This window comes from Cyanistes caeruleus, chromosome 21 (genome assembly GCF_971803275.1).
Source record: "Cyanistes caeruleus chromosome 21, bCyaCae1.hap1.1, whole genome shotgun sequence".
In the NCBI taxonomy this organism is placed as follows: domain Eukaryota; kingdom Metazoa; phylum Chordata; class Aves; order Passeriformes; family Paridae; genus Cyanistes; species Cyanistes caeruleus.
This window is the reverse complement of record NC_141721.1, coordinates 4,922,670-4,936,202: the sequence shown is the minus strand read 5'-3', so window position 1 is coordinate 4,936,202 and position 13,533 is coordinate 4,922,670. Positions and strand designations below refer to the sequence as shown.

Here is a 13,533-nt window from a genome sequence, read left to right as displayed (position 1 = left end):
TCGCCTCCGCCTCCTTTGTTTCGGGGTTTTGGGGAGTGCTGCTGTGGGTCCTCCCGGCCGCCAGGGGGCGCCGTGGCGCGGCGCGTGCCCGCCCCCGTCACGCGCGCCTATGGGCGCGGAGCGCTGAGGGCGGCGCGGAGGCCGCGGCCGGGCCGGGCCCTGTGAGGGGGAGAGTGGGGGGCTTCGCCGGCACCTTCCCCGTCCCTCGGGCAGCGCTTCCCTGCGGGAGCCCCGGGCATGGAGACCGCGGGCCTTCCCACCAAGGAGTTGAGGTGAGTGGTGGGCGCGGAGGGGCGCGAGGTGCGGGTCTGAGGGCAGCTCCGAAAAGTGACCCCAAGCGGTTACGTAAATGGGCGAGAATTAGCGAAACTTGTGTGTGTGATTATTAGCGGGGAGTTACACAAATTGGCGGCGTTGCGCAGTCATATGAAATAGAGGAGAAAAGCTGATTTTCTGGTTTGGAAGGTCGGTACTGGAGTGCTTCAGGGAGGCTTATGGGGCATTTCTGGGTGCTTGGGACTTCTCACAGCTCTGCAAAATGTGTAATGAGGGCACGAGCATCTGCACTTTGGTAATGGACCGGCAGTCTCGGACCTGTCACTTTCTGGGAGGAAGAAGAAGCTTGAGTAAACACTGAGCTTCTGCTTTTACGATGTTTTTACAATGTGTCTTCACTCTGTGTCGGTGTTCTGTCAGGGCGCGATTCCCTACAGAAACCTGCTTAGATGGGATTTGGGTAACAGCATGTGACAGGAATATTTAAAAAAAACAAACCAACAAGTTGACAAGAGCTCCCATATCTCAAAAATCCTCTGAAGGTTTTATTATGAGCACTGTGACCCCGAGAAATTCTCCGCTATTGAGTCATTTGAGGATTAGCAGCGGTGATGCTAAATAATTACTTCAGTTGCTTGTATTTAGGACACTGTTTGTTTCTACCACTGAAGTCTGTGTTTTTATCAGTACTGTGGTCGCTGGGCACCTTGAGGAGTTGAATTTCTGTCAGTAATGACTGATGGCTTCAATATAATTTTGGTTTTGTTTAATCGGGTAATTGTTTTACAAAATTAGTAACTGGAGAACGTTCCCAAGTGATATATCTCTGCTGGCAGAATTAGATCTGCAGCCTACCTACATTTTTTTCCCGTTAGAAATTTGTTTTGGAGTAGCTTTTGGGTGACCAGCATAGTCTTAAAAAGGTACACTATTAGAGAAGGAAATTATGGATCATTTTAGTCTGTTGTGCAAAGTAATTTTCCAGCTTTTCTGCATACAATGTGTGTCACCTTGAGCAAGCACTTGATTGTGGGATAAAAAACACAGCCTTAATAATGTGTGTATTGGTGGGACTCACCAATTATCAGGGTTTATTAGGTCATTGTAGAGCCCTAAGATGGGTGGAAATTTAAAATTTATTATTTTTTAAGCCTGTCTGTCATGTAACAAGACTGACAGTAAGGCAAATCTCTTTTTAGAACCTCTGGTACTGAAATTACTGTTCTCTAAAGAAACAGATGAATCCTATGATGTGAATGTTGAGAGGAACAGTGGCTTTGCTTGGTTCTGATCAGGACTTTGAATGTTTGGAAGCTGGAGATTACATTTCTCCTTGCCTACAGACAGGCACATGATGGATTCAAATCAACAATAAATTCTTTTAAACCTTGAGCTTGTAGAATTAACCACATTAAATCTATTATGAAAAAACCAATTCACTGTGTGTGGTAGGATGTGATTGCAGCTTTTGTAACACCCCAGCGAGTGTGGTGGGAACGCCACAGGTTTTTTTCCCAGCATTGCTGCACCTACATTTGTCCTTTTGTGTTGGGAGCAATGCTGAATTCCACATCTGGAAGACCCTTATCAATCTCTTAATTTGAATGGGCCAGTCCTTCAGGACATAGCTTTAACTTGGAGAGCTGATGGCATCGCTGAGCAGCGAGGATGCATTTCAGCATTCCGAGGGGCTCTCCCTGAACGATTTGGACAGTCTGCCCAGCCTGCGCAGCCGCTCCGCCAGCGTCAGCAGCACCGGCTCCAGCGGCCGCGTACAGCTCCGGCACAGGGTGGCCCAGCTGATGGCGTGCGTGGAGGACATCAGCTCGGATGATGAGATCCACGAAGAAGTGTCTCGCACTCTGGATGAAGCTTTCCTCATCTGGGGGAAAAAGTTGAAGGATAAGTGGCAAGAATTCAGGTTTTGTTCCCTCCAGTTGGTTGTTTTTGTGGTGGCGGTGGGGTTGGCAAATATATTTCTGATGAGAAGTGACAGAAATTCTGTGGGGAAATTAGAACGTTCTTGGAGTTAGTTGTCTGTTGACATTTCAGTTTTAGCATTGGTTTTGTGTTGTTTCTGTTTGTTTTTAGACTACACTTAGTTACCTGGAATGTGGGCACAGCTTCTCCCCCTCCTGATGTCACGAGTTTACTTCAACTCAACTCAGTGAGCCCCACCACGGATATGTACGTTATAGGGTGAGTGATATTAAAGAACTTGCTTTGTGAGTTCATTGCTAAACTGCTGGGTCTCAGCATGGTCTGTTTTAGGAGGACTGTGTGATGTGAATCACTGCCTGGGATATAGTTTAATGCTATTGATACCAGAGGGTGAAGATTAACTTAGTCTAACAGAGGACTTCGAGCACAGATGGATTTATAGTAGTTAGCTGCTGCTATGTGGTGACAGAATGTAGAATATCTTTTATCTAAATACACAAAAAGTTTGGACTGCTGCTTTCTTGGTTAGCATCTTCATTTTGATATGAAAGTTACTGAAAATTCAGCGTGTTTTAAGGGAATGAGTACAAGCTTGTTAGGCACAATCTGCCACTGTGTTTTCCAAAGTGTGGTGAAATTCTGAAGTCCTGACAGTCAGGTTATTTGTTACAAGATTCTTCAGGTGAAGACAGAGTTTTAATTTTAATTTTGTTTTCCTCAGTGTCAGATGTGTTAGATCTGTGTGTGGGTTAAACTGCTTGAATGAGAAACTGAACAGCAAGAAATTTCTGGGGTCTGTGTTCTGCAAAGTTCCTATGAATTCTGTCCAAACCAACTGGTGCAATGTGAGTAATTGTGATGTATTCAGCTTACAGGAGGTGAATTCAAAAATCACAAATTTTCTTTCTGACTTGGCATTTGATGATCCATGGAGCACTTTTTTCATGACCGTCTTGTCTCCTTTGGGATATATCAAGGTAATTATTTACATCTCTCCTAAGTGTCGCAGCACTGAAGGAAAATGTCCTAATATTTTTTCCTCAGATTATCCATAAAAAATAAGTTGGTGTTTTTGCTGGTGTCTGTCACTTCCATAGGTACACCTGTGTTAGAAGAGATTCTTCGTCACACCTGTGTTTTCCTGGTTTTTGTGTGAAGTCATAGTGAACAGCATATTTCTTGTGACCACAATATCTTTATCTCTCCCTTGTTTGTAGAAAAGTTTTTTGCTCTGTGCAACATTGAGGAGCTGTATTGTGATGCTTCTAATATAGTCTTGCACTATAAATATCCCAAGCAACGGCAGATTTTCATTGAGATTGATAAGGCTCCTTTATCTAATTTTTTTTTCCAATTTGTTTGCAGGTGAAAATAAATTGCATATGTGTAAAATAGGATTTTAGTTGGTGCATGTATTTATGTGATGACTTAATTTTTGGTTGAAGACCTATAACATTATATGGGAATTTAAATGATAAGATTTTGGGGTAATACCAGGGACATAAGATTAGCTAAAGTACTGGCTATTTTAATAATACCAACAATAAATATAGGAAGATATCCTGACTTTCTCTAGTAAAGAGAAATTAAAAGCCTTTTGTAGTGATTTTCTAAACGAAGCACTATTTCAGGCTGATTTTGCTGAGGTGATTGCTTTATCTGCATGCTAATCAGACTCAGTAGTTGTGCTGTTCTTTTAATTGTAGTTAAACAAAACAAAGGACCCATTGGAAATTACAAAAAGAAAAAAAACCCACATTGTTCACTCTGGCCTAAGTCATTGCTGACAAAAATTCAAAATCTGGTCGTAGGCTGATGTTCAGGCCTGTATACACACAGTTAAAAGAATTCCTGCTGGTATGCCTGGCCGATTTTGAATTCTAATTTATAACTGAGTTAGTTTGGAGCACACTAATGAATGGATGCTGCCACCTTATGGCTTTCTGCAGGACTTGATTAGCTCTAATAAGGGGGAGCTGTCAGGCACGGTCAAAATCAAACCGGGCAGCAAGGAAAGGTTATCTCAGGACTCAGCCAGGAATTTGGCTAAGCAGGAGAGGAGCAGTTCCCCCTTGGCTGACCTGTGATGAGGTTGGGTGTGGAGGGAGAGGTGTCATCCTTGGGACATTCTGTCCCCTCAGTAACAGGGTCTGTTTTCAGAGTGTTCAGTTGGTCACAGTCAATTCTTTCACCAGCCACAGGATTGTGTTCCCTCTGTGCAAGGGCTTTGCTTGATTTGGCTCTAAGGACTGATGGGACTGGTGCTGATTCCACCAGGAGAGGGGTCAGTGCCTTGTGGTGTTCAGGACCTGTGGATGATCTTGAGAAATGTCTTGGGACTGGACACAGCAGAGGGAAATAAAGCAAATAAGTAATATAGGGACTGGAAGAGCTTGGTACCTCATGAATGTAATTATGGAAAGGAGGATGCTGACTATTCAAATATTTATGCATCACTAGTAATTGCAGTCCATTGTTTCAGTATTCTGTGTGTTACTCTGTTGGGTTCAAGGACAATGAAAACATTAAAATATATTCTGAAGTCATTTATTGTATAGATATGAAGGTCAAGAAAGGAGGAATTCTGTTAAAAATTTTGGGCTCAATTCTTGTGCTTCTTCAGCAGTTGTATAGTCAATTTTATTCTAATGTAGTCTTTCTAAATTAATCCAGCATAAAATTGAACTACAGTTAATGTATTTCAATGTCTGTATTCTAAATTGAATAATTATCCTTAAAACAAACACAATGAATTTTGTGTTTCATGCCAGGAACATTGTAAAGTCCATAAATGTTCAATGAAGGACATCTTTATTAGACTATTTCCACACATGGAAGCCAAAAAAAACCCAAACCACAAAATCCCCATCTCTTATATGCTCTCTAAGTTTTTTTACAGGCACTGCAGGCAGGAGTTTCTGCTGTTTGCAGCTCATTGTTTTTGCAGATGCCTGGAATTGACTGCTGTGCTTTTGAGGCATTTAATGGCATTTAGAATATTTAATGATCTGCTCAAGGGTGCTTCAGTTTGAAAAACTTGCTGCTGTTGGAGGATTTGTAGGTGTGAGTGATGAAGCTTTTAAGCAAAAAGTGAAGCGTTTGTTCCTTCATGAATAGGATTCTTAAAGACAGAAACAAGAGGCTGGTGAGGCAGAAGAGAAGTCTTTAAAGAGGTTTGGGTAGGTGCATGTTTTGAGGTTGACTTCAGATTGAAATATAATGTTGAACTGTTTTAATTAGCCAAGGAGCTATTAAATTTGTTTATAAGGAATATGTTTTTCACAGCATTGAAATGAGCCTGCATTTACTGTGTCACAGTATTGAGGCCAGGCTTGGCAAGGGAATTACATGACTTTTGCTGTGGCCTTCTTCACCTGAAAGCTCCTGTGAAGTAAACCCAAGGAACTCTTGGAAATGACCATTTCTTCTTTTCTATCTCCCCAGCTCTCCTCAGTTCGCATGCAGGGGTTGCTGCTTCTGATCTTTGTGAAGCACGTGCACCTTCCCTTCATCCGGGACATCCACACCCACTACACCCGGACAGGCCTCTATGGCTACTGGGTAAGGACTGCCTGAGGTGTGGTTACTGCTTACTCATGGCACTGTCTTCCTCCCCATGGCTCCATGCTGGGACAGAGGAGATGTGGTTTAATTAAAAATTCATAACCTAACAAGCAGACTCATTTGTTTGAGCCTCGTGTGCAGACCATAATTTCAGTTTTAAGTTTATTTGCTGATATGCAACAAGTCGGGTAGAAAAGAATTGTACTGATTTAAATCTTAAATGCAAGACGTAAAAAGCCATATGTGGTGTTAGTTACGTTTGCAGACATTGACTGCAGTTTCAGGGAATGTGTTCATCTTCCATCCCAGGGGAACAAAGGAGGAGTCAGCATCCGCATGTCCCTCTTCGGGCACACGATCTGTTTCATGAATTGCCACTTGCCAGCTCACATAGAGAACACAGAGCAGCGACTGGATGACTTTGAGAAAATTCTGGAAATGCAATTTGAAGGAGAGAATGTTCCAAGTCCCTTGGATCATGAGTGAGTTGTTCACTCAGTTCGGTGTTGTTTTTATCTATTATAGAGTGAACTCTTGCACTGAAGAGTTTTGGGTTTGTATTTTTCATTCATCATTTTATTTTAAATGTCCCTTCAACCTTGACCCTGAACCCTGGGAGGAAAAGATAACCTGAAAGACAGATGTCTGTATTGCAAGACTGTTTTCTTCCAATCTCTAATTACATTCATTTGTTAGCATATAGACTGTACATGTCATGCAGGAAAGCTTTGGAAGCTAAAGCCTGTTTATACCAAAAATCCTTCAGGTTGCTGTTAAATGTTCAGAGAAGTAAGACTCAGGAGAAGTTAATATTCAGGCAGTAATCAGCAAGCAGCAAGAATGCAAGAGACTTAATTTACTGTTTCAATTACTTAATTTTTTTTTTGTTTAACAGCAGGTTGTCCCTGATTTATAACTACTTAATGTTTGTGTTTAAGCTGTTTGCATTAAGTTATGAAAGCTATTGGAGCACCTAATTAGTCTAATGGCTAATATTCTGTCAAAATGTTCCTCTGAGTTAATAGATTTGTATAAATCTTTCTTGTTTGATGCATTTTGGTTTGGTTTTAAGGGTTCTCTTCTGGTTTGGAGATCTGAACTTCCGGATAGCAGATTATGGGATACACTTTGTCAGAGAATCAATCAACAACAAGCGTTTCAGTCTGCTCTGGGAAAAGGACCAGGTAGGTTGGCTCAGTCAGTCTCTTGGGGGGTTTGGTTTTGGTTTTAATGCACACAAACACCATGTGGTAGTTAAATTACACCTTGAGCTTCTAATTTCTGTTAAAGAGCACAAACTCAGAGCAGTCATGAGGTGGTTATAAACCCCAGTTAATTGCAAACTTTTTTTTTGCTTTTGTGCAGTTTCTTACTCATTTACAACGCTCATATTTGACTGGAGATTTCTTTGAACTTCGTGTCTTGTCAGTTGTTCCTCACCTTTATCGCTCCTCTTCTCCCAAGAATTATTTTTAAGAGAACCTTAATCTGGATTTTGTTTTGGGTAGAATTGCCTCTAAACTTTTAGATGGATTGTGTCAAGAGTTCTGGCTATAACAAAGAGGCCCTTCTGAATTTACCTTTCCAGTGTTGTACTGACTGCAATGTTGAATTCTTGGAAGATGCTTTCCCAATCATCCCTTAAGCTCTTATTTTTTAAACATAATCTTTAAAAGTTACTTTTTATTTCTGCAGTTAAATATGGCAAAAAAGAATGAACCATTTCTGAAGGAATTCAAAGAGGGTCCTCTGCAGTTTAAGCCCACCTACAAGTTTGACCTTTACTCAGAGGTCTATGACACAAGGTAAAAAATAAAATGAGTTTAGACATGGAATATGAGGGTGAATGTGGTGCTTGGTTAAATATCACTTCAGTATTCAGCAGACCTGAATTTTCTGAGTGTGCTGGGGCTGTTGAGCTGTTCTGTTAGGCTTGGATTTATCAAATTTGAACGAATATTTTTTGGCTGAAGAAGCTGGGGTCCCCTAATTGTATGAGGGAAGTAATGAAACAACCCAGCTGTCTTTTTGGAAAGACCAGATTAACAAAACAAATGAGCACTTGTTTAAGCTGCTCCTGTTTTGTTCTTTCCTACTAGAAGTGCTCATTGGTTGTCAAAAGGGAGCAAAAGAATAATTGTCATTTATCTTCCTTTCTCTGTTTAAGCATTTCATTGGATATACTGGTATTTGAAAATAAATGTATATTTGTCTTTCTTGATTATTTTAAGTTGAAGATGGAGCATCTTAGATTTCCAAAGTTTTTCTGTCATATTAAAGTCTGTTTGTTAAGTATTAGTCTTATGTTTCCACAGAAAGATAAGTTCCTGTCCAAATAGGGTTTTGTACTGATCTTTTTCTTTACTTCCAGAGAGCAGAAGTCCCTGTTTTGGTTTAAGTAAGAAGAGAACTTTCTAAATTTTGTAGTATTTTTTAATATTTCAGAATCAAAACAAGGCTCCATCTGAGCTTTTGCTTTGATTTTTGTGAAATATTTGAAAATCAGATGACAGCTGATTTTCTTTAGGGATTTTCTTAACCTGTCTGAAAGCTGCAGTGTTATCTACTCTGCTGTTGCACTTTTAATACTGGAAGTTTATTCATGTGGACCCAAAGACATCTTGATTCTGAACTGAATGTAAAGAGATGCAATGGGACCAGCAGTAAATCCATCTAACAAAAAAGACTTAAAATAATCCAAACCTGGACATTTTACAAATGATTCATAACCTGATTGTCTGTATTGGCTGATTTAGAGAACAGAAAGTGTGGTTACACATTCTGTGTGTGTCCTGCTGCTGTTCAAGCTACCAGAGGCTTTGCTCAGATGGGGGTGACCAGCAGACCTCAAGGCAAGCATGCTGCAAAAGTTGCTTTTAATGAAGCCCACAGAATTTTATTTTTTTATTCTCTTTCATTGTGAATTCTGAGGGTTTGTTTCCCATCTAATACCCCATTTTCTCTAAAACAGTGAGTGTTTTACCTTAAGCTGTTTTTTTGGTATTTTCCTGCACAGCAGAGCAGACATCTGGCATCTCCTGAAGATTTCTGTCGGTTTATAGAATTACTGCAGTAAGTGGGATAAGGGCCCTTAGGAATTTCAAATCTTTCCACCTTATTAAAGGTGGGAAGGGGTAAAACAAAATGATGCTGAATATTGAACTAAGTGGCCTTGGTTTTGATATTTAAAGTTATTAAACTGACAGTTTTCCTTACACATCCTGCTTTTTAACTTTTATGATCCAATCCAGTCCATTCTAATTGCTCTTCCATAGGGTATGATCTTTTCTCCATTTCAATTTGAAATGATCCATCCATCCAGAGAGTTGCTGTTAAGCCTTCCTTCCTCTACAGAGAGAACCACAGAGGGCTCATGGCTTCTGGTGTAATTGATATGTTATAAAAGGAAACTCTGCATTTTGATAAGTTTGATGTATAACACACTTGCAGGCACAACTTCCTTGATTATGGAATTTTGAAAGCCTGTTGTTATGAGACAGCAGTAGCTTGTAAACCTGAAATGCAGGCTGATACAATTTAGAGGAACTTCTAAATAAAGTGTTGCTGTGGCACCTGTGATTACCATAAGCTACCCAAGTTTGTCCTGTTTGTTGTTGTTAAAAGAAACTTGCTCTTAAATATTTTGAATAACTTCAAATGTCATTCAGACTCTTGCTACATATTCCTTATGTTTGCACCCTTATTTCTCAGAATATCTATATGTTTAGAGCCTGGGGCAGTTGCTGTATTATCTTAAGGTTCATGCATGTTTTTACAGGGTTTTAGGAGAAAGTATCATTTCCTGTATGAAGCCAACTAACCCAATGAAATGTCCTTCTCCCCTTCATTTTACTCCTCTTTCAGAAAGCCATGAAACTGATCCATGCTGAATGGAGTTCAAATTAAGGAAATATTGGTTGTGAAACACATTAAACAGAGCTGTAAAATGAAGCTTGGATATGATTGCCTCCTTTTATTAATATGTATCTCACAGTCTTTGAACTCTGAGTAGATTTTGCACAGCATTCTTAGCCTTTAGCAACTTGTTACTCTGCTCATTTCACTTTTTACCTTATATTTTTGCAGTGAGAAGAAAAGAAAGCCAGCATGGACTGATAGAATTCTATGGAAAGTGAAAAATCTCAGTGAGGTTGCATCAAAAGAAGGCGAATTCCCTGAAGAAGAGAACCTGATTTCTGTTACTTTGAATAACTATGTCAGTCACATGAGCTATGGCATCAGTGATCACAAACCTGTCACAGGAACTTTCAAGCTTGAGGTGCTGTCCCAGTTATGTTGTTAAGAAAAAGTTTTACTCAGCGTTGCCTTATAGCAGCTGATTTCCTAAACCACAATCTCTGTTTCATTCTGATCATAGTGGAAGCAGCAAATTGCTTTTAGATTATTTCCAGTCAGTTAAAGAGTCCCACAGGTGGCAATTGTGGCAGAGAAAAGCTTGAAAAGAATAACTGAAAGAATGACAGGCTTGATTGAGTTTAAACTCTGTTTTTTTTGTGTAGATGAAGCCTCTTGTCTCGGATCCCTTGGTCACGCTGAATCCTGAGGGTGAGTGGAGTGCAGAGCATGATGTTCTCATCCGCTACTCTGCGGTGCCTGAGTTCCCCAGCAGTTCTTGGGACTGGATTGGGCTCTTCCAGGTAATGTGACCTCATCATGGCTCTTCAGGAAAAATGGGGAATATGACTGCAGGAGGTATTTCAGAGTTTTAGAGCACTGATTCTTGCAAGTGCAGAACTCTGTGAAAATGTTGTGTCCTTGATTGCCATTAGTTTCTGTGTGGTGACAGTTCGGCTCTACAGCGTGAGTTCTTCTGCACCCTTTAAATTCTCTGCTAAGATAATCCAGTTGTTTATTGAAGTAAAATGTTGCAGAAGCTGTGGAAAGGATTTTATGCAACAAAAAGAAGGAACAAAACTAAAAGTGAATGGAAGGGTGAGAGAACAGAGCAGTCCCACTCTCAGAAACAGAAGATGTGTGCATGCCCCCAAAATGTTTTGATCCTAAGAGTGTTTTAATTACTTCAGTGAAACAGTAAACATCTCTCACAACTTTTTCTTTCATGTGGTATGGTTTTTGTTTCCATCAGGAAGCTGAGGTTTGTGTCTTTTTCTGCAGGTGACTTTCAGGCACGTGAAGGATTATGTTACTTATGCTTGGGTGGAAGATGATGAAATTTCTTCCAACAGACACAGCAAACAAGTCAGTTGTATTTCTTTCTAATGTAGCTTCCCCCTTCCCCTCAGGGGTGCTGTATCTTCTCTCCAGTTGAAGCTAATTTGGAACAATATTATTGTTTAAAATCCTTCTTCCTAATTCTTCCTATTGAATCTTTTGGTCCCTCTTCAAAAACTGCTGCTACAAAGCTTTCTGGTAGTGATTACCTAAAGTGATTTAAGCCAAACAAATAAAACTTATTTTGATGCAAGTAATAAATATCCAGAGATACTTACCTGAACAAATAGAAGTTGAAATTGGGAACAATTTCAGGGAGCAGCTCCTTGGGACAGGAGCAAACCAAGCTTGTGGATTGCTCTGCTGTTGCCACCAGGAGGCAGCTCCACTCCCTCTGCTGCTTGCTGGCTTTGTCCCTTTCCTTCCAGCCACTCTGGGTCTCTCCTCCCTTGTCACTGAACCAAGCCAGCTTGCTGACATGGTGAAGGATATTCCCTCTCCTCCCTGATTTAATTTTCAGATGGTTTCCTGAGTTATTTCTGTCCCCATCCGTTTCAGCTTACATTTTAAAAGTGCTCATAAATAGCAAATACTGATTTTGATGGTGTCCTGAATAGCTTTTTCGTAAACTTATTTTTCTGTGGAAATTGCTCATTGCCTGTTCTTATTCTTGCCAGGTTTACATGAGTGCTTCAGAAATACCTAAGACAGGAGGAGAATTTTTGCTCTGTTATTATAGCAATAACTTGCAGTCAATAGCTGGCATCAGTGAACCTTTTCAGGTAATACATTAGGAAGTATTGATTAAAGTTGATGTGATTTTTTTTCTTTTTTTCTATTATAACTTCTTTTGTTTTCATATGCATCTAAACATAGCTGTGTTAATCCTTGGAAAGGTGGCAGCAGAAGGAATTTTAAAAAGAATATGTCCTGGCTAAAAAGAATTTGCAGCTGCGCTAAAAGACTGAGTAACTGTTACAGCACCACACAGCAGTGAAACAAGACAGGTTTCTCTCCCTCACTATTCACTTTTGGAACTTCATGCTCCCTGTTACATCCCCAGTTTCTGTAAAGATGACAAATCAAGAGCTGCCAAAATTGTGGCAGATTGTAAATGAGCTTTTTGTGCTCCATTCTGTAATTTGCACCTAAGTGCTTCCTGTAAATTGTCGCTTGAATTTGGGAAGGATGGGACAGCTGGACTCAAGTTACTTGATTCATAGGCTCTGTTTAATTTCTGCAAGGATGACTTAACCTGCCCAAACAAGATGAACTGACCAAGCATTGCTGCCTCTACACAAGCACTGTTTCTTCCAGAATAGTTTTGTTAGTGCATAATTTTCCATGCTGTCATGTGCTGAGGAATCACTGGAATAGGAATTCTGCATTATTGATGATGAGGATGAAGGGGTTTTAGGAGACTGTGAAACCTCAGTGCCTTAGGGGATATAATGATGAAGGTTCCTGGGCTGGCTGGTATCTCATTCCTATTTTATACTATTATATACTTTTTTAGGTATTCTATTCCTATTTTTCTCTGTATAGGTGAGAAACATGACAGAGTGAAATATTTATGTTGTCTCTGAGCTCAGTGTCTATCAGAGATTCTGCAGGATTGTTGCCTTTCTTGTGTGACATGTAATGTTTTGATATCTCTATAGTGAGCTTATACTACATTTTTTTTAAACTTCTCAACTTTTAGAAAGCATGACAGACTTCTTTATGTAATGGTATGGATAACATAGAGCAACACAGTGCTTTTGAATTGTTAATTTGTTTTTTATCCTGTTTTTCTCCTAGATTCAGCCTAGCCAAACACCAGGAGAAAAGGATCTGCCAGAGGAAGGGAGCAGTTGGCTGCAGAAACCTGACAATCCAGAATCAAGTGGTGATTCTGAAAAAAGAAAGAACATTTAATGATCCTGGTTCAGCAGTCAGATGATTCTTTATGTCTTAGTGATTGTAAGCTTTTGCTCTTAGAAGATGGAGTAAGACAGGTAGGATTGTTCAGAAATTTTGGAAGCTCGTAGAAAATAATTTATTGTGGAAACGGATATTTTTATTCTGGGGAGAGTAATTCTCTTGCACTGGATGAGAACTGTAAAATAGCACTTAAGGAATGCTGTATGTTTTGAGGTGATAGATATTTCTAATGCAATGATTTAACCTAAGCAAGTTGCAGTGTTTAATAGGTTTTCAGGCCTGTTCCTTTTTTTGTAGAGGATATTTTATTTACGATGCAATATTTACTATGCTGTAACCACTTAATAATTGATTTCCAAATTTTGAGTTTAAATGAAGTTATTTAAGAATTATTTATTAGATACAGCTAGTTAGCTTGTTTTGAAATTTTATTTGACTTTCAAATGTAAGCTAATTACCTTTTGGGAAACTCTAGTGACAACAGGTCACATGAAAAACAAAATCTTTGGAGTGTGTAAAGTCTCCTTTGGTAGATCCTTCTCTTCATGCCTTACTGAGAGCTCTTTGTAGGATTTTCCATTTCTGATTCTTCCAAATTGAAATACATTTATCAAAATGCACTATTCCTGATTTTTT

At 39.8% G+C, this 13,533-nt stretch overlaps 1 protein-coding gene across 4 annotated transcripts; it reads left to right on the top strand.

The window, feature by feature from the left end:
- The first annotated feature begins 61 nt into the window (after positions 1–61).
- On the top strand, positions 62–12,905 carry INPP5K (inositol polyphosphate-5-phosphatase K). 4 transcript variants are annotated; one of them, XM_086859939.1, is made up of 13 exons: positions 62–272; positions 2,368–2,475; positions 3,086–3,194; positions 5,662–5,778; positions 6,091–6,263; positions 6,854–6,965; positions 7,477–7,586; positions 8,153–8,179; positions 9,868–10,060; positions 10,302–10,439; positions 10,918–11,001; positions 11,652–11,756; positions 12,775–12,905. In XM_086859939.1, exons 1-13 carry the CDS (start codon positions 238–240, stop codon positions 12,889–12,891), a joined length of 1,428 nt encoding a protein of 475 aa, XP_086716065.1. In that variant the 5' UTR covers positions 62–237; the 3' UTR covers positions 12,892–12,905. The 4 variants fall into 4 exon arrangements, with proteins under 4 accessions (XP_086716065.1, XP_086716066.1, XP_086716063.1 ...); XM_086859937.1 differs by lacking the exon at positions 62–272 and adding an exon at positions 462–2,197; XM_086859940.1 differs by lacking the exon at positions 8,153–8,179.
- Positions 12,906–13,533: the final 628 nt, after the last annotated feature.

What these genes read in the sequence shown, in the direction of transcription:
- INPP5K (XM_086859937.1), top strand. Translation starts at nt 1,923, where the DNA reads ATGGCATCGCTGAGCAGCGAGGATGCATTTCAGCATTCCGAGGGGCTC. An exon ending in CTCCTTTGGGATATATCAAG is followed by an intron (nt 3,195 to 5,661) that starts GTAATTATTTAC and finishes CTATCTCCCCAG; the next exon opens with CTCTCCTCAGTTCGCATGCA. An exon ending in GCATCAGTGAACCTTTTCAG is followed by an intron (nt 11,757 to 12,774) that starts GTAATACATTAG and finishes TTTTTCTCCTAG; the next exon opens with ATTCAGCCTAGCCAAACACC.